The 26,084-nt window shown below is 42.7% G+C and overlaps 1 protein-coding gene and 1 long non-coding RNA gene across 3 annotated transcripts in view; one reads left to right on the top strand and one right to left on the bottom strand.

Annotated features, from left to right (window-relative positions):
• The window catches only part of LOC309371915, a 399,586-nt gene that overhangs the window by 55,787 nt on the left and 317,715 nt on the right, over nucleotides 1-26,084 (top strand). Inside the window, exon 2 of the long non-coding RNA XR_014169347.1 lies at nucleotides 18,180-18,352. This is a non-coding gene — a long non-coding RNA (uncharacterized lncRNA). The remainder of the gene's footprint in view (nucleotides 1-18,179; nucleotides 18,353-26,084) is intronic.
• BRINP3 (BMP/retinoic acid inducible neural specific 3) overlaps nucleotides 4,584-26,084 on the bottom strand; it is a 264,203-nt gene continuing 242,702 nt past the window's right edge. For both annotated transcript variants that reach the window (XM_081914847.1, XM_081914848.1), the window contains exon 8: nucleotides 4,584-5,985. In XM_081914847.1, coding sequence (XP_081770973.1) covers nucleotides 4,869-5,985 — 1,117 coding nt within the window. In that variant the 3' untranslated portion in view covers nucleotides 4,584-4,868. The remainder of the gene's footprint in view (nucleotides 5,986-26,084) is intronic.

The following is a 26,084-nucleotide window of genomic DNA, read 5'->3' as shown; positions in this document are numbered from 1 at the left end:
CACTTCAGGTTACATACGCTTCAGGTTACAGACTCCACTAAACCAGAAATAATACCTCAGGTTAAGAACTTTGCTTCAGGATGAGAACAGAAATTGCGCAGTGGCGGCGCGGCAGCAGCGGGAGGCCCCATTAGCTAAAGTGGTGCTTCAGGTTAAGAACAGTTTCAGGTTAAGAACAGACCTCCGGAACGAATTGAGTACGTAACCAGAGGTACCACTGTATATATGTTGGAAGCCACCTAGAGTGGCTAGGGCATCCCAGTCAAACTGGTGGGGTATAAATATTATTATTATTATTGAATAGGACGTCCCTGTTTTCATCAGAGAAATGTTAAATGAATAAATCAAACCATGCATTATGAATCTAGGGTTGCATCCCTATTAGTTCATCATTTCATCAGATGGGTCCAATTGTCACCCATGTGGAAGATTTATCATTGACATAATTTATCATATGACATAATTTATCATACTTTCTGGCAAGGCAGAATTATGTGCCCAAGCAACCTGCCATCAGTGCTGCCTTGAGTTTTAAAACATATGAGTTTGCTTGAGGTATAAGGAGCTCTCTGGAGGCAGTGAAGAGCAACAGCAAGTAGGGTTGTCAAACTGTAATTTCAAAATAGTGGTCTTCAGGAAAAACGCCAAGGGGCAGACAAGGGAGTAAAGATCTGCTATCAACGAACTGTTGTTAAATGAAATTTAAAGGGGATTTGGCACTACTTCCTCAGGCACAGCTACTGAGAATTTTGAGAGTGGCAGAAATGTTACAATTATTTATACCCATATTTTTCGCTCTGTAAGACGCACCAGACCACAAGACGCACCTAGTTTCTGGAGGAGGAAAACAAGGAAAACAAGAAAAAAAAATATTCTGAATCTCAGAAGCCAGAACAGCAAGAGCGATTGTTGCGCAGTGAAAGCAGCAATCCCTCTTGCTGTTCTGGCTTCTGGGATAGTTGCGCAGCCTGCACTCGCTCCATAAGACGCACACACATTTCCCCTTACTTTTTAGGAGGGAAAAAGTGAGTCTTATAGAGCAAAAAATACGGTATTTCTCCTGAGTGGTTGGGGGAGAGGGAGGGACACACATTGTTGAGTTTGTGACTGTAAAATCTGAAGCATTTTTTTCGATGTCCCCTCAAGCAAATCTTCTGAGGGTTTTTGGAGGGAAATTGAAAGAATTCTATTGAACCCTAGATATTTTCCCAGACTCATTTTCTCCACATGAACACTAGCATGAATACCAGGTTGCATATTGACAGATTCATGATTGAAACCACTGGGAAAAGTTCATCTGTGATCGAGGAAAAATGCAGTGGCGTAGCGTAGTGTCAGGGCCACCCAAGGTCCCAGCTCACAAGAGACCAAAGTCCAGTCCAGCTTATGTACAGAAGCTTTTATTGAAGAACATTGTCAGCTTTACATCCGAGGTCCGTGGCCCTACGTCTGTTAGGCTTAGACCGCTGAAGTCCCCCCTGAATCAGTCCCGCCTCTACACCAGTTTAAGAGGCTTGTGCTGGACCACCTCTTCCCCTCCTTCCTTTTCCGCAGGGTCTTTCTGCCCCCCTGGGTTCCCTCCCTCCGGGACTCCCCAGAGGCTGAATCCTCTGACGCCTGTTCCCCCCTCCTTCGCGCTTTGGGACCAGGCTCCTCCCCCGGGCTCTCCTCACTTCCGCGCGCCTCCACATTTGAACTTGGCGCCCGTACGTTGCTTCTGACTTTCCTTTCGACAGTTACACTGCTCCCGGTACTACTCTCCGCCCCTTCCGGCAGGACGTCTTGCCCCGATCTCCTTCCCCTCTCTGCTTCCTGCTCTGCTCTGTCTGACACACTGGTAGCTCCACCCCCTTCACTCCGTTCCGGCGGAGAAGCCGGTCCCGATCTCCAACTCCCACTGGGGGTTCCCCCGCCGCTGCCCTGCTCCTGACTACTTCCCCCTCTGGCTCCCCTTGGCCTGACCAGGGGGGCTCCCTTTTGGGAATCCTCCGATTCACTGGAAGGACTCATGGACAACCTCGGGTCATTGTCATCCTCTTCCTCGTCGCCCTGGGATCCTTCCCCTCGCTCTCTGTCTCCTCCCTCATCTGCGCCTCTCTCCCTGAACCCCTGACACGTAGGTTGTCAGCACCCGGGGCAAGGCAAGTAATTTGCGCCCCCTAGCCCGTGGATTTGTGCCCCCTAACCCATGGATTTGCGCCCCCTAACCCTAACCCCCAGATGTTGCGGCCGTCCCCCCCTGCCCCCCACGCTACGCCACTGGAAAAATGTGATGGGCATTCTGTCTAGTGCTTCTTAATGTCATAGTAGCTGCATAGAAATGATTTAACTGTATGAATAAACTGAGCACAAGCTTCAGGTTGCAAGCTTGGCATTCACTTTTGCAACCAACTACCTTTGCACACTGCATAAAAAGATTTCCAGGCTGCTCCCTTACTTTTCTGGTAATGTTTTTGACTGACTTCATCTCCAACAATGGCGATCAATTGCCTGACTTGGTCTGGATGGATGAAGGAGGCAGAGTGCTTGACTTCCTTCAGATGATGTGACATTGTGTGTGTGACATCACATGCACTCGACACATATCTGGCTTCCTCAATCTTGGGGGCAACTTGGTGCCTCTGTTGACTACACATCCAAACGGTCCCATATGCACTGTACTTTTCAAGCAGTGTAATACTACTTTAAGCAGACATGGTTTCCCCCAAAGAATTCTGGGGACTACATGAATGAATGTTTAAAATTCCCTAATCTGCTCACAGAGTTACACTTCTCAGAGAGAATTCATTGTAACGATCAATCCTGCATCCCAGGTATCTCTGGAAATTGTATTTCTGTGAGGGGAGCACCTAACTATTCTTAGCACTGTTAGCCAAATAATAATAATAATAATAGTAATAGTAATAGTAATAGTAATAGTAATAGTAATAGTAATAGTAATAAATTATTTATATCCTGCCCTCCCCAGCTGAAGCTGGGCTCAGAGCGGCTAACAACAATAAAAGTAACACAGCATTCTAACATTAATTCATTTTCAAATTAATTCAAAATCAAATTAATGGCGACCATTGGGCTAGAGTTCTGTGAGGATTACCAAAGGATTACCAAAGGAGGGGGTCAGACTGTGCCTTGGCCCAAAGACCTGGTGTTTGGGACAATAGAGTTTGGGAGAATATACCATATCCCACAAGTATCCTGTTTCCCCCCGCAAGAGAACTGTGGCCATTTTGGGCACTGTGACATTGTGCAATTTTGCACTGAGAGCTCGCCCCCCTCCCCCCTAAAACCCCACATTTGTTCTGGCCTGTGAATTCATGCAGCACCCCAAAATTCACAGCCTCAAAAAAGCACCTCTTTTGGACTCTGTGTTCTCACAGAGGAACACAGGACTCAACATGTTGGAGGGTATGAATTCACAATTGTTTAAAGTGGTATGAGACTGCTTTAAATGTATAGTGCCGATGGGAGCTCATGTTCTGGTACAATTTGAGCAGGTTTTTATTTGACACATGAGAATACTCAAAAGTCATGTATTTCTCTGGTATAGCCATGGTATTCTCAACCACACTACAGTGTGTATGGTGTACTAAGGGAAGGGTAGCACCTCTGATGGAGGAAATGTTGTACTCCTTCTGGCATAATTTGTCCACCTTGGTCCCCACTCTGCTCTCACCTGTGGCTTCTAGAAGCTGTCATCATGTGACAGTGGCTACACCTTGGGAAAAGGCTTCGACTGACTGGCTAAACTAGGAAAAGGTAGCCTATGGGTGTATATCAGAGCCTCTTTGTGTTCACCAGAGCCCTGGATTACCCTGCTTCATTCTGGGAGGAAATTGCCCGACTGCTATTCTTATTGTATCCCATGTGAGATTAGCACAAGCTTTCTAGTCTTCCCCACGATGGAAAATATAGCCACTTGAGCCATACGCACAACTCAGCACAGCATACTGAAGAAGACAAGGCCCTTTTCAAGTTTCTTAGGCAAGCAATCCATCATTAAGTATATTGCCTTGCCCCATAATACCCACCTGACCACTCCTGTCTGCAGAAACGGCACTTTCACAAGTGCTGTATAATTTTGATTTTACACATGCAAGGAATGGAACCTTTAGTGTGGCAGCCTCTACACTTTGGAACTCCCTGCCCAATGATATTAGTACCTGATTTTATTTTGCCATTTAGTGAGGCTGACTTGTTTTTAACATCTGAATTTATCTATCATTTTAATGTATATATATTTTGTAAACTACTTAGAGGTTTTGGCGATTAAATGGTGCCTAAATCCTGTTAAATAAAACGGGAACATTCAGATGACTCAAGTGCTACAGAATAATTTTATGTTATAACTTCTTAGCTTTGTCTTGGCTGGCTTCCGTATCAAAACCAAATACCTCTATCTTGTCCACCAGAAATGGTCAGAAATGCAATATCAAGAATGCTATTCATTTTTTTTTTCTGAGAGGGGAAAATAATGAATCCCACAGCGTTTCTTTTTAATAACTGTTCAGCTACAAAATTTTATTGGTATCCTTTTATGTTCCCTCTAGAGGATGTAATGCACAAAAGCATTGCCACGGAACATATAAAATTACAAATGAAATTTATTGTAAAAAGTAGAATGTCTCCTAGACTGGTGTCAGTATTTATTTTCATTCATAAAACAAAGCCAAAAAAAATTTGCAGGTATAATATATTCATTTGTCAGCGAGTTCATGGGTGTAAATTGCCATCCAACGTTATTGACTGATATAAGACAGATATTGAAAAGACAATTTAAATGTACTCTTCCAAACATAAACTGTTCCACAAAAGCACTGTAAAAACTCCGTCATGGTTTTTATTTTTTCTGTTGTGCTTCACACTTATGGTTAACTACATAATTTGGTTGTGTCATAATCCACTGTGTTTGGCAATTTGGCATTGAAGGCCTGCAAAGCAGATTGAATTCTCACCACCTCACTGGTAGACAGCTTGAGTCTATGACGCAGCAGGCATGAGAAAAGGTCTAGACGACGTTGGCCAGGTGGAGAGAGTTTATTTACACGGTCCCTTATCTCTAGTAGTTGCAAGAGAGCAGAATCCTGGGATCCCTGAGTATAAGGGTAGTCCAACTGCAAAATCAGGTCCCGGATTGCTTCCGGGTCAAAGTGCATGCTGTAGCCGAACACTTGGATGTTGTTGATTTTCATGTAGCCCAGGTTCCGGGAGGGATCGATAAACTCCAGCGGTTCATAATAGATGCTCTCATTGCCATTGGGACCATTCGACTTAATACGACTCCTCAAGTAGATGTGGACCGTTTCAAAAAAGGTCTTCCACTTGTTGCCTAGAGTCAGCGTCCAGTTATAACACTGAAGCGGTAAGTCCAGTTTAGTCCGCTCCCAGTCTGGGAAACTGTTTTCATTGACAGGCATAAACCAACTCTCGGAGTGGCTGCCTCCAAAAGGGTTGACATAAACGGCCAGGACAGGCTCCAAGGTGCTGTTCTTTGTTAGGCAAATTTGGAGAGAGAGACCCAAGATCATATGGACCAGGCTGGATTTGTACTTGTTGCTCTTCAGAGTAAGGAGCATCCTTTTACGCCAGGAAGGGTCAAACCAGCTATTGAGACGCATGTCGTTGCTGATGAAGATTGCATGGACCTCAATCCGGCGGTCCGTTTTCTGCAATAAATACTTCATCTCCAGATCTTGGAGGTCGGTCTCAAACCCAATGTAGTGCTCCGTTGAGTCTGCCACTTCAGGCTTGCAAAGGCCTTGGCTCAGCATATACCCAGTGTTACAGGTCCCACAGCGGGTACGGTTGTCAGGGGCGCAGGATAAGCAGGCAGAACCATCTCCCACAGCGCAGGGCAAGGAGCCAAGGCAGGCGACCTGGTCATTTGGGCATGTGCATGAGTGAGTCTCTTCAGAAAAACTGCCCAGGAGGCCATTCTCATTGCAGTAAAGAAAGGACTGGATGCGGTTCAGCCAGTAGGTAGAAGACCTGTGAAGCAGAAAAAAGCAAAATGCGCAGTGAGATGGAACCATCATAATAATAATAATAATAGTAATAATAATAATAATAATAATAATAATAATAATAATAATAATATCCCACCCATCTGGCTGGGTTTCCCCAGCCACTCTGGACAGCTCCCAACAGAATATTAGTAATAATAAGAATAAAGCAAATATCAAACACTAAAAACTTCCCTAAACAAGGCTGCCTTCAGATGGCTTCTAAAAGTCAGATAGTTGTTTATTTCCTTGACATGTTGGGAGTGCATTCCACAGGGCGGGTGCCACTACCAAGAAGGCCCTCTGCCTGGTTCCCTGTAACTTCGCTTCTTGTAGTGAGGGAACTGCCAGAAGGCCCTCGGAGCTGGACCTCCATGTCCGGGCAGAACAATGGGGGTGGAGATGCTCCTTCAGGTGTACTGGGACAAGGCCGTTTAGGGCTTTAAAGGTCAGCACCAACACTTTGAATTGTGCTTGGAAATGTAGCACAAAGGTAGCCCCACATGGAGTGCATTGCAGTAGTCCAAGCAGGAGATATCCAGAGCATGCACCACTCTGGCGAGACAGTCTGCAGGCAGGTAGGGTCTCAGCCTGCGTACCAGATGGAGCTGGTAGACAGCTGCCCTGCACACAGACTTAACCTGTGCCTCCAGTGACAGCTGTGAGTCCAAGATGACTCCCAGGCTGCGCACCTGGTCCTTCAGGGGCACAGTTACCCCATTCAGGACTAGGGAGTCCTCCACACCTACCCAACCCCCTGTCCCCCAAAAACAGTACCAAGATTCTAAGCACCTTTGTTCTACAAAGAAAAAGACATAAACCACCATAGGGTGGGCACTGGTGGTGTTATTACTCTGAAGGAGCCAGATCTACACGTTGGGTGGAACTGAGACATAAACTTAACTCTAACTTTTGCAACATGTTAAGGAACAAATTTTTGCTTGGAATACGTGTGTTTCCCTCCCCAGGCACCCTCAAGAAGTCCAAGTCTGGATCATCCTGAGCTCTGCTCAGTGGTCAACTAGATTCTTCAGGAAGCCAACAATCAGAACATGAACCCTCTCCTGGTGGGGTTCCCCAACTATTGGTATTCAGGGGCATATTTACACTGTTGGTAAATATATATCCATCTTTACTAGCAGCCTTTGATAGCTTTATTCTCCACGAATCGTCTAATCCCCCTTGAAAGCTGTCCAAATTGGCAGCCATCTCGACATCTTGTGGTAGTGAATTTCATAGTGTTTGCTGAAAGATTTCCATATTGTTTATTGTAGTAGTCCCAGGAATAATTTCCTGAATGAATTGTAGCACAACGATCCTATTGATGGGTAGATGAGCATTGTCTGTGCATTTTCCCCTCCATGTGCAAAACAGATGAAGATACTCCTTTATGTTTCTGCCATCTCATTTCCTCCCTTCCAAGTCCAAAATTAAATAACAATGGAAACAAACAATGGAATCAGGAGACTAGATTGGAAAGGGAGAGTTTCCAGGAAAACAGACCATGTGGAATGACAATGGTTGAGACAAACAGTGATCATCATTGTAGTTTTCCAGGATACTTGTCCCAGTCCAAGAACTGCATGGATTGAAGAGCATATTTTGGCAGTGGCTGTGTCGATTCTGTTTAATATTGATGAAGGTTTCTGCATACTCTTTTGCTGTTCAAAACATGCCGTGGTGCAGAAAATATAAGAGGCCAAATGCACTGTTGATTTAAGAGGTGAGTAAGTCAGCATGGAACTGCTCCAGTAATTGACATTAGGGAATTGTAGTTTTTCTTCTGTACCATAAATGAGATGTTAACAAGAACATAACATAGGAAAGCTAAAAACGACATCTGAGATGAAATAGACCAGCTCAGGTATTTACTTGGATAACAGCAGTTTGTTTTGTATGATGAATTGATGATTGTTACTTCCATTCTACATAAATCTAAATTAATATGCACTGAAAGCATTCCACCAGGCCACATAAAGTTCCATGCACATAATATCCCTTTTCCTTTATGAGGGAGGGGGAAGAATCAGGGTGCCATTTTTATGAGGTTTCACGTCACACATGTGATTATGTACATGGTAGCAGGAGTCACACTATGCTTGGCCTCCACTATTTGAAGACTGCCACAGCCTGGCTAACTGAACTGGGTCATAATTAGGTCAGGTATCTTATATAAATTAGGAAGAATTGGTTTCTTGGTGCAATTGCTTCGAAAACACTCGTTGTGTCATTGGCACAGTGAATACTCAGCAGGTACAAGGTATCTCTAGGAAAACAGGTACAAAAAGAGACATCTCAAAGATGTCTTCCAAGGTCAGAGATGCCACTTAGGGCAGAATTGGAGGTTACAGGTTAGCTGTCACTGTGAACCGTAAGCTCATGTCTCTTTCTTTTCTATAATTTCTAGTATAGTGGTACTTCTGGTTGCGAACGGGATCCATTTCGGAGGCCCGGTCGCAACATGAAAAGCCCACAACCTGAAGTGCTGTATCTGCGCAGGTGCACAGTGCCATTTGGTGCTTGTGTGCATGTGCAAGCGGTGAAACCCGGAAGTAACCCTTTCTAGTACTTCCGGGTCGCCGCGGGACGCAACCTGAAAAAACGTAACGTGAAGCAAATGTAACATGAGTTATGGCTGTAAATAAAAATATGTGACATGATATCATCATATCCCAAGTTTTCCTGATCCTGGAAGCAACAGCCAATGCCATGGAGTAGGAATCTGGCTGTATTCAGACATGAGGTTCACTGCATTCGTTTTCTTAGTTATAATGTTAGCGCTTCTATCCTGATTATCTAATATTCCTTTTACACCACATTACATGTTGCATTATTGCTTTTTGACCGATATGCTGCCAAGTCGCACTCAATTTCAAATGGCAGGAAAGAACTATACACTGTCCCCTTTTTCGTCTTGCAAAATTACAGATACAAAACTGCCATTTTCCAAGTTAACGGGGTTGCAAAAGATTTTCTTCATTCTCTGGAAGCAATGAACATGGTAATGAGCTCTCCTAAACTTCCACTAGGTTCTCAGAATTGGCTTTTATGTCATGTGACAAATCATATAAAAGAGGAAAGTTATCAGGTAAGGAAACATCAGAAAAACGTAAAGCGCTGTCTGAAATACCTTAAAGCACAAAAACGTCCCGGCACATGTTTTATTTACATGTCTCTTGTTCATTGTGCGGTCTGTGTGAGTTTATGTGGATACCTTGAGCAATCCCATTTGTCACATGCTCTCCATTTTCATCCTCTGTGACAAGAGAAGTGTGCCAATATTCTTCAAGCCCATTCTACTCCTGAAAATCTCTTAAGACGAATCAAAAGATTGAGAGTGGCCTGCAGATTTATGTAGTCCATCCCAGAACCTCATCCAATGTGTTTTTCCGCTCTCTTCTACTGCCATTGCTATTCATGGTTTCATGTTACATGTGCTTCTATGCCAATTATGGTTAACTTGTAGCCAATGCTTGCAAATCCACTCCTACACTGATTTCAGTTCATGGTTCATAAAGGAAGCACAATTGGTATCAGTCATAGTTTGTGTCAGTACACTCTTATAACGAAAGAGTTTTAACTAAAAGAAAGGAGATTCTATTCAAGCAAACCCTTTAAAGCTACTCTGTGAACTAAATAGCCTGGTTCACACATAACACTAATGTGTTAACACATAACATTATTAAACCATGGTTATTTGATCGCTTTATGGTTTGTTCTCGGTTTTAAAACCTTGGTTTGTTTTAACTATGGTGTGGCATTATGTGTGAACCCATCGCACTTCCTTAACCATGGTTTGGCTGGCTATCCTATCCTACTAAAGGTAAAGGTACTAAGGGGTAAAGGGACCCCTGACCATTAGGTCCAGTCGTGGCCGACTCTGGGGTTGCGGCGCTCATCTCACTTTATTGGCCGAGGGAGCTGGCGTACAGCTTCCGAGTCATGTGGCCAGCATGACTAAGCCACTTCTGGCGAACCAGAGCAGCGCACAGAAATGCCGTTTACCTTCCCACTGGAGTGGTACCTATTTATCTACTTGCACTTTGACATGCTTTTGAACTGCTAGGTTGGCAGGAGCAGGGACTGAGCAATGGGAGCTCACTCCGTCGTGGGGATTCGAACCGCCAATCTTCTGATCGGCAAGTCCTAGGCTCTGTGGTTTAACCCACAGCGCCACCCGCGTCTCCTATCCTACCCTAGATGATCACAAAGATTGCTGCAAAGACACAAGGCGCGACAAGCTGATAAACAAACCACAAATTTGGAGAAACAAGCCATGGTTTGTTTGATTGCTTCTGTGGTGATCTGTTGTTATCACCTAGTTTGTTAAACCATGGCTTAATGTTATGTGTGTATCAAGTCAATGTTAACCATCATCATTGATGTTGGTATGTTTAGAATCTGAAAAGTCCAGGGCCCTATCCAATTGGTTGCTTGCTTCTCTCCAATGCAGGTCTCTCTTCCTACAAATCTAATAGAAATAGCTTCGTATGTGTCTTTTGGTGCCATCTTCATTGGCTTGGGGAAACTTTGGTTCCTAGCAGATCAGAAACCATGGAATGCTACATTCGCCTGTTACTGGAAATAATGTGACAGTCTCTATTAAATGTAAGGATTATTTAGACAATAGGGACACTACCTAATATTTCTCTCCTTTGTACTGCTCTTGAATCATTTAATAAATATCTCAAATTAGTAACCTGGAGTTGAGTAACAGACCTTTCCCTGAAGGATCACACCCACACTGACTGGCACTACTTACTGTATTTTTTGCTCTGTAAGACTCACTTTTTCCCTCTAAAAAGTAAGGGGAAATGTGTGTGTGTCTTATGGAGTGAATGCAGGCTGTGCGGCTATCCCAGAAGCCAGAACAGCAAGAGGGATTGGGATTGCTGCTTTCACTGCACAGCAATCCCTCTTGCTGTTCTGGCTTCTGAGATTCAGAATATTTTTTCTTTCTTGTTTTCCTCCTCCAAAAACTAGGTGCGTCTTGTGGTCTGGTGCGTCTTATAGAGCGAAAAATACGGTAATTGCTAGGAGAAGAGCAGACACCATCTTTCCCCCCTTTAAAATACTTTCATTTTCTATGGGGACTGGAATCAAGAGCTACCTTTTGAAAAAAGTGAAGATTCTGTATTTATGCACTGTATTTCAGATACCCTGCTGCTGATTCCCCCCTTCCTTTTTAATGCTTTTGCTGTTGTGTGAACCGTATTTTCTTACGCATTTATTATTATTACAACTGAATTTATATAACTATTTTAAGATATTATGTTATGCATTGACTTTTATGTTCTGTTTTATCAACCACTCTGTTGTGTTCTTTTGATGTAGCGTGTTATATAAATTTATATAACAAATAAAACAATTTTCACGTGTACAGATAAGCTCTCAAATCACAGAGGTGGTGGCACTGCTAGTAAGTACATTTATGCAAATGACATAACTGAGTAGTCCTACCTCCCAGGGGAGGCAGAAACAAGACAACCTGTTTGCAGCAAAATGTAACACAAATCCATGGTTAATAAAGGGAAGGGAAAGATCAATCAATCAAATAAAAAATGGAATGGGTGGGTGGGTAAAAGTCTTTGCACTCCCTGTTTACAAAGCATGGTTTCTATAGAGTTGTGCTACCTCTGTTGGGGCGGTTCAAACCCGACATATCCATTTGTGGGGTCTGTGGAATGATGAACTAAAGCATGTGGGTTTGAGAGTCTAGGATACATTAATGTGTTAATCTCAGGGTTGTGACTTCAAGGCCTGTTCAAGTTGGGCAAAAGATTCTTGCATCGCTGGGGGCTGAATTATAAGACCCTCATGGTCCCTTCCAACTCTACAATTCTATGATTATTACTGTAACAGGGAATGAGAAAGAAAATGTCTTTTCTTCATTAAATTGGCAATACAGAACTGTAATTGTAATTTTGTTGATTCATTTATGAAAATGCAAGTTAAATTCTTTAGATGGAAGGCAGTCTTACTGGCTAAAGGAATAACCTTTCTTGCTAATGAATTCTACCTATACTCAGTGGAAAATGCCCCCAATCTGCACACTAGAAGACCTTGGACTCTCCCAGACCATAGCAAAACACCTGCCTTAATTAGCCTGTGACCTTCACATTATTATCTTGCGCTGATCTTCTGCCGGTTATCTAAGGTCTGGCAGAGCGATAATGCCTTATACTTCTCCAAAAAGGAAAAAAGAGAGAGGAAAAAAGAGAGAGGAGACAATTTAACCTTTAAAAAGGTAGTTTTCATTATTTTTAATTAAGCTCATCAAACTTAAGTACTATATCAGACAGATAAGGAGCAGCTGTTTGTGAAGCTATCATGGTGTACTCTTATCTTCTTAACAACAGATTTGCCCTCCCGGTTGCTTATTGATTGAACAAAGTCACATACAATTTGCAAACCTCATAGAAAGTTCATAACTTCTTACTCCGGGGGGAACATGGCATTTAATATCGAATTTCTCCATTTGTATGTTTTAGATGCAAATGTTCTTTCGTTAAAATGCACCGTGAAATGACATACATCAATACACAGCAGGGGGGGGAAATGCACCTTCCAGAACTGTATGCATGCTTACTTCTATACTCTGGGGCCATAAGGCTCCCACAGCGTATTTTCAGCAGGATGCAAGATGTTCTACTATTAGCAAAGAGGCTTACAAAATGAGACCTACCCAAATCTTCCCCAGGATGTTTGGATTCCGAATGACGGAATATAATTTTTGCAATGGCACAGACAGTTAAAGGAAAACACTCCATTTGCAATTGTCAGCTGTGGCTGCAAAAGAAGATTTCTAAACCACTTTCAGTGAATTCAGTGTGAAAAGCAAGCCCTGATTGTGGTAAGGATAAACTGTACTTGGGAACTCGGACTGGAGAGTTTTACTGCAGGTGATTCCATAGGCAAACTTGCATTCCATGCAGAATTTGAACTCATTGCTAAAAGGAAGCCCATTTGCAGCAGGGATCGGCTGTCCTTGAGAGTTCCTGAGTGGAAATAGTCTATGTAGGACTTGCATTTGGTGTGAATTATAGAAAGGGCTGAAAGCAAGACAACGCCAGACCTCTTGTTAGAATTTGACAAACAAGATGGCGTCTGACACAGTGAAAAATACAGCCTTTGAGAGCAGAGAAGAGAGAGCGGGAAAAGTGGAAGCAGAGATGCTGTATATGTTGGATTACAACAGGAAGAATGAAGAAACAAATGGAAAATAAACATCTGACACAGAAATTTACAGGACATAAAATCCTCTTGCAGAATTAAAATTTATAAAATACGCTATTACGAATGAAAGTCATGAAATCAGTGGCTGTTAAATAAAGGATCAAGGCCAGAACTGTTGTAATTGAACTAATCAAGATTATGGAAGCAGAAAGGAACAAGAACTTTGTGCCCTGAAATCCAGCACACGGGAAGTCACCCAAAATTGTTTAATTTGGTATTTGAATAATTGGCTTTTTAAATTGTATTGTAATTTGGTCTTGTGATAATGTGGCTTTTATTGGATTGTTGTAATTAAAAATTAATAAAAAATATTTTACAAGAAAGAAAGAAAGAAAGAAAGAAAGAAAGAAAGAAAGAAAGAAAGAAAGAAAGAAAGAAAGAAAGAGACCTGCTTCCAGAGGAAAAAATGGGAGTGTTCTGTAATGTTGCTAATGGTTCATTTACAGCTGCAACTATACCTCTCCCACACCTGATATCCTATGATGTCAGGTGTGGGTGAGGCTTGAGGAAAATGGCCTTGTGGGCCAAACTGGAACCCCATGTGAGTTAAATGCATAGAGGTTCCCCATGCATTGTCAATAGGGAGAAAGGTGAAATAGGAATGATGTTGTATTAGAAAGGGCACTTAACCTTTTAATGTATTGATGACTCCAGTGTTAACAATGGCAGCTTTTGTTGTTGGAAAAGGAATAGATGGCATTTGTCAGCATTTTTTCAAAATAACAATTCCTAGATTCCATGGCCCCAACCCCTCAGAAAGATATTTTCTGTTTATTATCAGTTGTTTATGTTGACGAATACTACAGGGACTAAGTCTTAACTCATCCCGCAAAGCAGTGTTAATCAGATTTTACTTTTACTTAGTGCAATTTATTGACAGGGATGCGTAATCTTCAAAAAGGCAGCGCACTCAGGCACCCTTTAAATTTCTCCTTAGTGGGAAGCAACCCTTGAAAGGATTAATTGAATGTATCTGCTTTTCATAGCGCTTTCTTAAAAGCTACCATTAATAATGGGGTAATGGATTGGAGAAGTCAACATTTGCTGCTTTGAAAAAAAGGATTCCATTAAAGGATATGTTGCTGTGACAAGTGAAAATATGGTGACTACATTCTCGAGCCTGCTGTGGCATATACTTATGTGTTACGTTGCGGGCTGAAATCCTTCCTAACATTTGTATGAGCCTCAACAAAGTTGTTTTTAATGGTTCTTGAGTACTTTAGATGACAAACTGCAGTACCTTGGGAAAAAATCAGTGCGGAAGATGATCTTTTTGCATCTTTGACTTTTAGAGGAAAACTACGCTTATGATTTATTATTTGTGTTTGCAGCATCTCTGAAATAAGGCACCCTTGGCTACAGAGATAACAGGCTGTGGAATCCTGTTAACACGTCCAGCTCCCATCCATGCAAGTGAATTCAGGATCACATTCATGATACGTTAGGGTAGTTGAAGCGGTTTTATACAAAACTGGCCCACTGGTACATCCAGCTGGAGGAGACTCTTGAGAGTCCCATGGACTGCAAAAAGATCAAACCTATCCATTCTTAAGGAAATCAGCCCTGAGTGCTCACTGGAAGGACAGATCCTGAAGCTGTAGCTCCAATACTTTGGCCACCTCATGAGAAGAGAAGACTCCCTGGAAAAGACCCTGATGTTGGGAAAGATGGAGGGCACAAGGAGAAGGGGATGACAGAGGACGAGATGGTTGGACACTGTTCTCGAAGCTACAAACATGAGTCTGACCAAACTGCGGGAGGCAGTGGAAGACAGGAGTGCCTGGCGTGCTCTGGTCCATGGGGTCACGAAGAGTTGGACACTACTAAATGACTAAACAACAACAACAACTTCCATGAGTTCCAACCTGCATAGCCAATGGTGAGGGATGTGTAAGTTTGCATTTCTTAGTGCAGAAAGTATTGATCTGATGTGTAGAGATCTTTTCTATTCTAATTAATTCAAGAGGGTTCTGGAAGCTTCTCTGTGTGTAAGAAACAAGTAAAATGTTTATGATGTTTGGGTTATTCAGAGAAGCTGAGTACAGCTGGGTTAAACTGGTTCTCATCTCTTTCTGTCAAGGTCATGCTGACTATAATAGTAGGGCCAGAATGAGCCTCAGTTTCTCACTTTCTCTTTCTATCTCTGTTCCGTCTGGTGTGGTATTCTGTATATAGTGTTAAGGTTTAGTCTTATTGTAAGTTGCTGTACATTTAAGATAAGTCTACTGCAACTGGATTTCTTATGGACAGGGCCAGTCCTGAATGTATTGGGTTTGTGACCATCATGCTCATTTGCCTTCAGTAGCAGTAAAGCTCTGTTGGATGAAATGCAGTTGGCCTATTTTTTTAGAGAATCCTGCAACGTGTTTAAGTTTTTGCTCTGCTAACTATACGTTGAAGTTTTATGTTGGATCAATATTGAGTAGAATTTTCAAAGACAGGATGATGGGAGTTGTAGTCTAATGCCATCTGGAGGGCACACCGTTAGCTAGCCCTGATATAGCACTTGATGACAGTCCATGTCTTTCTAGGGTCTTTGTCTACTCTGAGGCCCTTTACCTGGAGATGCTTGGACCTGAAGCAGCAACTTTGCACTCACTCATGGAGATGCTACTCTTCCCAGTTAAGGTTGGCTCATCCACACAGGAACACTACTCTTAACTTGGCTTGGTGCTACAATTTGTATGTTGGAGGAGTAAGACCACATCTCAACCCTTCATTATTTACATGCTGTGAAACGTGTGCTCCACTCAGAGCCCTGGACCTGATTTCCACAATCTAGAGCTGTTTTGGTCATTTTGGCAGACCCCCCCCTTTTATGACCATTTGTGGGTTGCAAATACAATGGTACCTCGGGGTATATACGCTTCAGGTTACAGATTCCCCTAACTAGGAAATAGTACTTCGGGTTTGAACCTTGCTTCAGGATGAGAACAGAAATCATGTGGTGGCGGCAGCGGCGGGAGGCTAAAGTGGTGCTTTAGGTTAAGAACAGTTTCAGGTTAAGAACAGACCTCTGGAACGAATTACCGGTAAGTACTTAACCCGAGGTACCACTGTATATATCACCTCAGAAAATTGGGGAGAGGCAGGAGATGTTTGACACAATTTTCAGGGATCAGCATACTTGCTTACCTTAATATCTAACATTACAAGCTGGCTGAGAGATTCTCAGACACTCTGCAGCTTGCCTCCCTGCCTGGCATGAATCCTGGAATATGGAGGGATATTACATGTCTTCCCACAAGCATCCCAGAGTTAAAGGGAAGTGGGGGGGTGGGGGTATCCTCTTGCATTCTCCATCAGGCTACAACCTCCCTGGCCAAGATACTCCCTAAAATGCCCATAGAAAATGCCCATAGATCTGCCAAAATGACCAAAACTGCTCTAGATTGTGGGAATCAGGTCCGGGGCTCTGAGTGGAGTTCTTCTGTTGGCATTCCAGCAAGTGCAATGTCCGAGAAGGTTGGCTGTGGAGCACCAGAGAGTGAGATGAGAACATGCCTCAGTCACCTTGTAAATTTAATACTTAAATCAAGCAACCTACAACTCCTGTTTGTTTGTTTTTTAACTTAAAGTCTATTCCCCCACTCCAAGGAAGAGGCAGAAAAACAAACTCTTTCCTCATCCATTCGTCATCTCTTTTGCAGGGGGTGATGAGTTTTGCACAATTGGTGGACAGAGCTTGGCACCAAATGACTACTCCCCCCCTTTTTTTTGAATGGGGGAAAACAGACAAATCATGTGGAAGAGCCTTTATGGAGGGTCCACACGCCATCTTCCATTCTCTGTGTGAGGTTACTTCACCAGATGAATGGCAGCACTGGCCAAATATTTATCCAGGCCTTGATCTCTCATCATTCAATGACTTTCGTTCCAGTAGTTGAACACTGAAAAGCATTGTGTTCATGTTGACATTGGGGGAGATGACAGTTCTATTTGTAGAGCAGTCAAGTACAACATTCCTAGAGTGAACATGTTTACACGTGGGGAGGAATGTTTGTCCAACCAGCAAGTTAACTTCCTGCTTCCTTCTGGGCTGAGACAGACTTCCTCTGCATGTGAATAGAAGTGGGTGTGACCTCACCTGTGCAGGTAATGACAAAAGCACAGGGCAGGGCAGCCATCTCTCTCTCTCTTTCACCACATGCATTGAAGAAACAACATCTACTGAGGCAAAGATGCCCTCTTGGCCCTCTTCCAGCCAAGAGAGGACAAAGGGACTGTCTTCTTATGAGATAGATTCCAACTGTATGCTACTTCATTAAGCTAAGTCTGCCTTCTGGGATCTGATTGTGAACAGAATGTGAGTAAACTCTTTTTATACTTTTGTAAAAGACTGTGTCGTCTCTTATATTTTATGAGGGAATAAGGGGAAAATACCAGAACAGTTATTATAGAGGCTTTAGCGAGCCTGAGCAAACACATCCGTTGCAAAGCTTAAAATAAAGGGGAATGTATTACTCTGCTGAAATTGGGGAACTTGTTAACACAAGTTGGATAAGGATATAATCAGACAATATATCCTCTCCTGCATCCCTGAACATTCCCACACTATTGATGGTCCCATCCACTTGCTTCTGCAGTCAAGGAGTGATAAGGATGCCTGGGTGAACCACCTCACAACAACTCAGAGCTCAATCTATGTATTGGACATTGCATTTGTGTCTTGTGGCACTTTAGGAACAGAGGGTGCTTCCTTGCGCTAAGTCAGGCCATTGGTGCACCTGACTCAGTAATGTGTACAGTGACTAGTGGTGGCTCTGCAGAATTTCAGACAAGGGTCTCCACCAGCCCAACTTGGAGATGCTGAGGACTGAACCTGGGATTTTCTGCATGCAGAGCAAATACTGTACCAACGAGCTTTGGCCCTACCCCAAAATGGCTAAAAAAATACATAAGCTGGTTATGGTACAGTGATACCTTGGGTTATGGATGCTTCAGGTTACAGACTCCGCTAACCCAGAAATAGTACCTTGGGTTAAGAACTTTGCTTCAGGATGAGAACAGAAATTGCGCGGCGGTGACACGGCAGCAGTGGGAGGCCCCATTAGCTAAAGTGGTACCTCAGGTTAAGAACGGACCTCCAGAATGAATTACTGTATTTTTTGCTCTATGTCTCACTTTTTCCCTCCTAAAAAGTAAGGAGAAATGTGTGTGCGTCTTATGGAGCGAATGCAGGCTGCGCAGCTATCCCAGAAGCCAGAACAGCAAGAGGGATTGCTGTTTTCACTGCGTAGCGATCCCTCTTGCTGTTCTGGCTTCTGAGATTCAGAATATTTTTTTCCCTTGTTTTCCTCCTCCCAAAACTAGGTGCGTCTTGTGGTCTGGTGTGTCTTATAGAGCGAAAAATACGGTAAGTATTCTAAAACCAGAGCTATTTTTTTCCAGCCAGAACTTGCTGGAACTCGATTCTGGCACCTCTCAGGTGGGCGCTATTGCCATTGTAAGTGAAAAAAAAGGAAGTGTTAATGGTGAGTTCCAGAAATCTCTTTTTCTAGAAAAAGAACACTGGCCCAAACCATGTGTATAGAACTCTCCTGTGTTGGCACTTGAATTAGGGAGAATTTTTTTAAAAGGTTTGCAGAAGTGTCCAGGCAAATGCAAGGCGAATCAGTTGAATGCAACATGCAGACTACATTACCACCTGAGAATGGTGGGATACAGCCCACTTAGGCCCCAATAAATAGGCTAGCCTTTAAGGTGCCAGAGGTCTTAGTTGTTGTTTTTTATATATATAAAAACTCAGCTCCAATTTACTGGGGATTTTCTGCAGTTCACTCATTGGCAGGGTGGCTGTGATAAGGACGCCCAACTGGCAGAAAGGTTAGGAAGGCAATGATGTGGACTGGAGGTGGATAATTGCAGTCTATTATTGAAGAGCCACTAGCTAAAACTACAATCCCCGAGCTTCAATACTCCCCTTGCCCTGTTGAGGATTTCCTGCTGGGCAGAGTGAATTTCATTGAATAGCAATGAATCCCTGCATAAAGGTTATGTTCTCAGGCACAAATCTCGTGCCCATTAGCTTGCCAATCAGAAATCCAATTTATCCAGCTGCTTTTGATGTCCTGCTTACCCTCTCTTTGGTGAAGAGCATTTCTGTTTAATGAACATTTAAAGCTGCACAAAAGATTTCATTTGGAATCTTTCCTGCCAGTTCCTGCCTATGATATTTCCCTGCAAGGCTGTAATCTCTTCTCTCCAATGCCCAGCAGTTAGCATGTTGGGCTGCTAGGATTGCTGAGAAGCTGAGAAGCTTTGCTGGTGGATAATAAAACAGGCAAGTGTTGATGGCTGAACATACTCTCTTGCTTTGAGGAGTCATCACATTTTCTCTGCTGCCAAATCTTTCTCCATTGGCTACAGGATAGAAAGACCAGTTCTATCTCTAGCCTAACATTTTCCACAAATCAGCCTTAAAGTTGGAGAGCTAGAATTGATTTTTATGACAAATTTCAAGAAATGCCAATGCTTCTGAAACACTGCATGTTTGGATGAGCTGAAGAAATCTATTCATGCCTTACAAGAAGATGTGTAGGCTTCTAGAGCAGCTGCTAGAGTTGCAACTACAAAACTCTAATAAAAGTCTGCAACCAAGAAATTGCCTTGATTCCCATTGCGGGTTTCAATCTTCACCCTCCCTTCAGCTATCCTTCATCTCTGTCACAGACCACTTAGCTTTTCTACTTCCTCAAGGCTTCTTTCCACTCCACAGAATGCCCCACACAAAGCTACCCCTGTCAAAAGAGTTTATGTAAGATTTTAATTTCAGTCATACTGACAATTTTCTCTTCCTCATAAAAGTTGGACTACAAACATTCTAATGAACTGTTGAAATGTTCATGAATACTCAATGCAATCACTCCTGGTCAGCCGACTGAGGCCTGTGATGTGAAAATCATCATGTTATGTGTTTTCCTTCCCCCACATAGGGAACCAGGGGCAGGGACAACACGTAATTTTGTAGCTGTTACAGAGAAAAGATGGCAGGGAGACATTGCATCAAAGTTTTCAGCAGTGGCAATCAGCTTGACACAACCTCTGGCTTCAGTCTGCAGCAATCAGAAATTGCTACGTAGTTAATTCCACGACCTTTTAAAGACAATTTATATACAGTGTTGACTTAAACCATGGGCACATTGCAAATTATAACTGAAGAGATGACTTGCTGAGAATTTCATCTTCCCTTGTACTCTTTCATTTTCTTTTCAGATTCAGATGACAATGTAACAATGTGTATGTAATGTTGCCTCTAAATATAATATCTGCACAGGAATGAAATGGATTTTTCCCTCTGCAGTGGACATCTACACTGAATGAAAAGAAAGGGATAGTATATCATTAAGATAAAAAAACAGCACCATAAAGCCTTGCATATAATAGGAAAGACAGAGAGGGGGGCATTCAAAGATACAGGAAAGTATACATTTTCTTCTTTTCACTATTCTGATCAAATACGGGGGGGGGGGGGGATGGAAATATAAGATGACTAGTCAAAGGAAATGCTAGTTTGCAAACAATGAGTCCCCCCCACCCAAGCCTGCTGTGATCTATCTTTCTGCCCAACACAAATATCTGATCAATGCTGCCTTTGCATTTACAATGGCCAGGATTTCTGCTCTACTTGAGTTCAAATTAGTTAAAAACTAGAGGAACAAATCCAGAGACCTGCAGGCATTCCTCATGTTCTAGAAAGCATGAGGGTGAGAGAGCAGAGCCATTCCTTTTATCAAAATAAGTGGAGAAGACCTGTGTGAACAACCTCCTTATGGGCATCTAAGTGCAGTTCTAGGGACAGTCTTCTGGCAACAAAGCCATAAAGGGTGTCTTGTAGCCAACATGGTGCTCTCTCCATACGCTGTGGGCTACAATTCCTATCAGCCCCACACAGCAAGGTCCTTGGACAGGGGTGATGGATGCTGTAGCCCACAACATCTGAAGAGCACCATATTTGCTACCCATCCTGTAGAGAGTGTTGCCTGCCATTAGCAGCTCTCTCTGTGTGTGTTCCAACTGTTGAAAAGGGTGGGGGAATCCTTGGTGAACCCATATAGTATGCTAACATCATTTTAAAGAAAATAAAAATTGAAGAATTTTGCTAGCCCAATTTATGGGACATTTCTTCCTACCCTCATCCTCAATTGTAAATAAGAGATGTGTTGAAAGGTTTAGCACAACCCTATCTAGGACACTTCTGAAAATTCACACATCAGAAAAATAATTAGAGGCGGTGATGGTTGAAAATAGGATATTTTCTCCATGAAGTTGTCACCCAAAGTTATTATGGGAGAGTCGTTTCTCAAACAATGTCACCAGAAGTTCCTATATGAGATCCATAGAAGATTCCATGGAAGGTAACTTGCCCACTGCTACCAACCTTGAAGTGTAAAGGCATTGTAATGTAAACCTGCAATGTAAAGGCATTTGGAGCATGATGTTGAATGCACTCAATTAATGTGCAGTGACACACACAACCTATGGACCTAATGAACACAGCAGACAGACTGCCACACTTTCCAAAATCATTCAAATCACACCAGGGTTTTATGGCGGATGATGGAGAGGTTCTTTAGGAGAAACTTTGGTGTGTCCAAAGTCACCTGGAACCAAAAAAAATTTGAAATCCACAAAAGACACTACAAAACCAGGGAGGGGGATGTATTCAAACTGAGGTGGGAAGCTCAAAACAGAAGTTCTCCCCTTGAATATGGCAGCCTCAATCCATGTTGGGTGTACAACACTCTTCAAGAATTCTGCCTCTATCACTGCAAGGAACCTCCCTTTCCCAAGTCAAAAAACAAAAACAAACTTCCTTTGCTGTCAGGTCCTAAGATTCCTGGCCAAAAATGACATTCTGTTACATCATTGGTTACTGAGCTAAACCTCCACTGCCTGTTACTCCCCACCCTTCCCTAAAAATGATTTATTATTTATTATTATTACTTTAGGAAAGGGAGATTGATAAAGAAGGGGAAAGTGGTGGCTAAGGAGCACTTTCTGAGCGTTCCGACCGAACTCTAGAAAATCGCCCTTGGGATGCATGCTGAATCGTGATGACTCATGTCTAGCTGATGTATATTTGGCTTCATCGATCAATAGTATAACTTGCTACACATAACTGTGCATGATTAATGATTCCTTGCCATAGGAACGCTGCAGGACTTTTGCAAAGTAGATCAAAAGCTCCAGCAGTGAACCGCTGGAAAAATCCCCTACGTACAGATCTAAAAAAACAATGTGTGGCTGATATCACAGAAAAGACTTTCCCCCTGTGTCACCATCAAATGAATCTCTGTAAATGACATGGCTGCTATGAAAGCCTCCCTAGCCGATCGTTATATACAAGCTGGTCAATGGGGAAGCTGGCATTCTAGCCGGTAACCAGGTCCCAAGTTGTTCAAGTCATTGTATACAAGTACCAAAACATTGAAATGGGACTGGTAGCATCCGGGCTGTTGGCACAGTTCCCTCAGAAGTTCTGTCATGTGCTTGGGAAAGGCCAAACCCTAATAAGCAGTCCAGTCTCAGCATTCTGCACTGATTGTAGATTCTGAACCAACTTCGAAGACTGCCTTGCATAGAGTGTGTTGCATACCCGGTTCTAATTTTGAAGTTACCAGTGCATATTTTCACTATTGCCAGGCTCTCCCCATCCAGGAATGGCTGCAGTGCTTATCACATCCTAATCAATGCAGAAAGACTAAGTCCTTGCCAGAAGTCTCGCTATCCAAATAACTACATGGCAAATCAATACCACAAGGAAGTTTGGAGAATTGCGGATAAGAATGTGCAATGACAAATAATGTATTTTGGCTTGGTAGGAGTGGAAAATCCACAGCTGGTGGAAGATGCAGTTGGGTGTTTGGTTTGCTGAGGAAGAAGAAGAAGAAGAAGAAGAAGAAGAAGAAGAAGAAGAAGAAGAAGAAGAAGAAGAAGAAGAAGAAAATTATTTATACCCCACCCATCTGGCTGGGTTTCCCCAGCCACTTTGGGCGGCTTCCAACAAAACACTAAAATACAATAACCTATTAAACATTAAAAGCTTCCCTAAACAGGGCTGACTTTAGATGTTTTCTAAAAGTTTGGTAGTTATTTTTCTCTTTGACATCTGGTGGGAGGGCGTTCCACAGGGCGGGTGCCACTACTGAGAAGGCCCTCTGCCTGGTTCCTTGTAACTTGGCTTCTCGCATTTAGGGAATCGTCAGAAGGCCCTCGGCGCTGGACCTCAGTGTCCAGGCAGAATGATGGAGGTGAAGACGCTCCTTCAGGTATACTGGACCGAGGCCGTTTAGGGCTTTAAAGGTCAGCACCAACACTTTGAATTGTGCTTGGAAACGTACTGGGAGCCAGTGTAGGTCTTTCAAGACCGGTGTTATATGGTCTCGGCGGCCGCTCCCAGTCACCAGTCTAGCTGCTGCATTCTGGATTAGTTGTAGTTTCTGGGTCACCTTCAAAGGTAGCCCCACATATAGTGCAAAACAAGGGAGAAGAAAATGAACAGGAATGGTGAGTAGGGGGATGGGATGAAATTATGTCTCAAAGTAGTTTTGGAACATAGGATGCTTCCTGATACCAAATGTGACCATTAGCTCATCTACACCAGTATTCTGACTAACTGCCACTCTCTAGGGTGTTGGGTAACAGTCATTCTAAGCCCTGACAGGAGTCGTTTGAGATTGAATCTGGGACACTATGTAAAGCATGTGCTCTATCACTAGGGATGGGGAGGATATTCAATTCCGTTCAAATTTAAAGGTGAACTGACCTAATTCTCATTTTCCAAAGCAGTGTGGGAACCAGAACGCAACCTTTGTTCAAAGTTCACACTTCTCCGAATTTGGCAAGGCAGTTCTCCAGTCAAGCGACGTGTCCAAAAATGCATATACCAGAGTAAAGAATGCATAAAATTGCATGTTTCAGTGAAAGTAATGTACAAAAAGTCAATTGCATCAGGGGAAAATGCCTTGCAGATATATGTACATTATGCAAAAGTTTATGCAAAGATGTTTATCTTAGATGAAATTCCCATTTTGAAATAAGAATCCACAAATTGGTGTGGAAACATGGGGAACTAAACTGGAGAAATGTGAAACCGAGAGAAAGCAAAACTGACAGATTAGTTCATCCCCATTTAGCACTGAGACACAACACTTCACCAAATGTGAAACGAGACATTGAGATCTGCTCTTCTGATCATGAGAAGGACATTTCCCTGGAGGCACCTGCAGTGCTCTTTGGGTCTCCTGCAACAATCCATATATTTTTAACCAGAACAGGGTATCATTCCATGCAAGAGAAAATAATTGACTTTGTGCATCATCTTGCTTGAGGTGCTTAACACATTTCTGGAGATTTATGTGAACTGCAGTGTCATCAGCTTTTTCAAATCATATGACATCATTTATCTGAAATATCTGTAGGCCTCTCTATTCAAACAACTAAGCTATTCAGCAAAACAAAAAATAAAAAAGAGGCTGGATATGAAATCATCCCCCCCCCACCGCCTAGCCAAGATTCACAGGAGTTTCTTGTAGAGAGATTCTTTATTTTACTTCACTCCTCTCCTCCATAGACTAATCTCTATTCACCAGAGATTTAAAACAAGAAGGGGAAAAAGAAACCCTTTGCCTTCTGCAGGCAGAGAATCTGTTTTTATGTCTGAGGTTAATCATATCATTAAGTACAAGAAGCAATTAGGCATTTTTCAAACCTAGGATGTAGAGGGTTTTTGCAGATTTCTTTTTCACTCTGCCTGGATAATGTTTTCTTCTTCCTAACATACAAAGTTAGGAAAGGCGTTTTCCCCACCTACCTCCCCCCAAACTGGCTTACTGTGTCAACTGGAACAAAACTGTGCATTTGTTATACAGTGGAACCTTGGTTCTCGAACCTAATCCATTCCAGGAGTCCATTTGACTCTCAAAACCGTTCAAAAACCAAGGCGTGGCTTCCGATTGGCTGCAGGAGCTTCCTGCACAAGCGGAAGCTGCGTCAGGCGTTTGGCTTCCCAAAAACGTTTGCAAACTGGAACACTTACTTCCGGGTTTGCAGCGTTTGGGAGCCATTTTGTTTGACAACTAAGCTGTTTGGGAACCAAGGTTACCACTGTATTTTCTTTCTTCCTTTCCTTGAAAATTCCTTTAACACACTTCTGTGCCAGCTGATATCTGAAACCTTAAAGGCCAATGACAAAATCTATTACTGCAAAATGAAATAATAATAATAATAATAATAATAATAATAATAATAATAATAATATATCATTTATACCCTGCTCATCTGGCTGGGCTTCCCCAGCCACTCTGGGTGGCTTCCAACAAAATATTAAAATACAGTAATGCATCAAACATTAAAAAGCTTCCCTAATAATAACAATAACAAAAATAACAATAATAGTTTCCTCTGTTGCCAATGTTGAGGCTGGGAGTGCCATTTGGTAGGCAGCCAAAATAGAACCACCCATTTGCAAGAGGGTGGAACTAACATATTGTGGAAAGAGGCTGATTGTTGACAACACTCAGGGCAGAGCAGGGGCAGCGGAACAGGAAGAGGAATGGAGTCAAGTGATTGAAAGTGTCAAGAGGTGCAATCCACAAGACAACATTTTGTTGCAGGCCCTGCTTTCAAAAGCATGAAGCATATATGGGACGGATCCAAACCCAGTTTCTAATTATTCCTAGTTACAGCACATCCAGAACTTTCTATCTCCTGTGTTGAGCCACTACATCAACAGAACAATCCTATACATGTTTATTCAGAAGAAAGGCCCCATCGAACACAATCAGGTTCCCTCCCCAGGTAACTGCAGCCTATGTAGCTTTGCCAGCTATTTGGTACTATCATTTA

This window comes from Podarcis melisellensis (assembly GCF_964234715.1).
Source record: "Podarcis melisellensis genome assembly, chromosome: 6".
Lineage (NCBI taxonomy): Eukaryota > Metazoa > Chordata > Lepidosauria > Squamata > Lacertidae > Podarcis > Podarcis melisellensis.
Note: the sequence above shows the minus strand (reverse complement) of the source record. Positions and strands in the feature narration are given on the sequence as shown.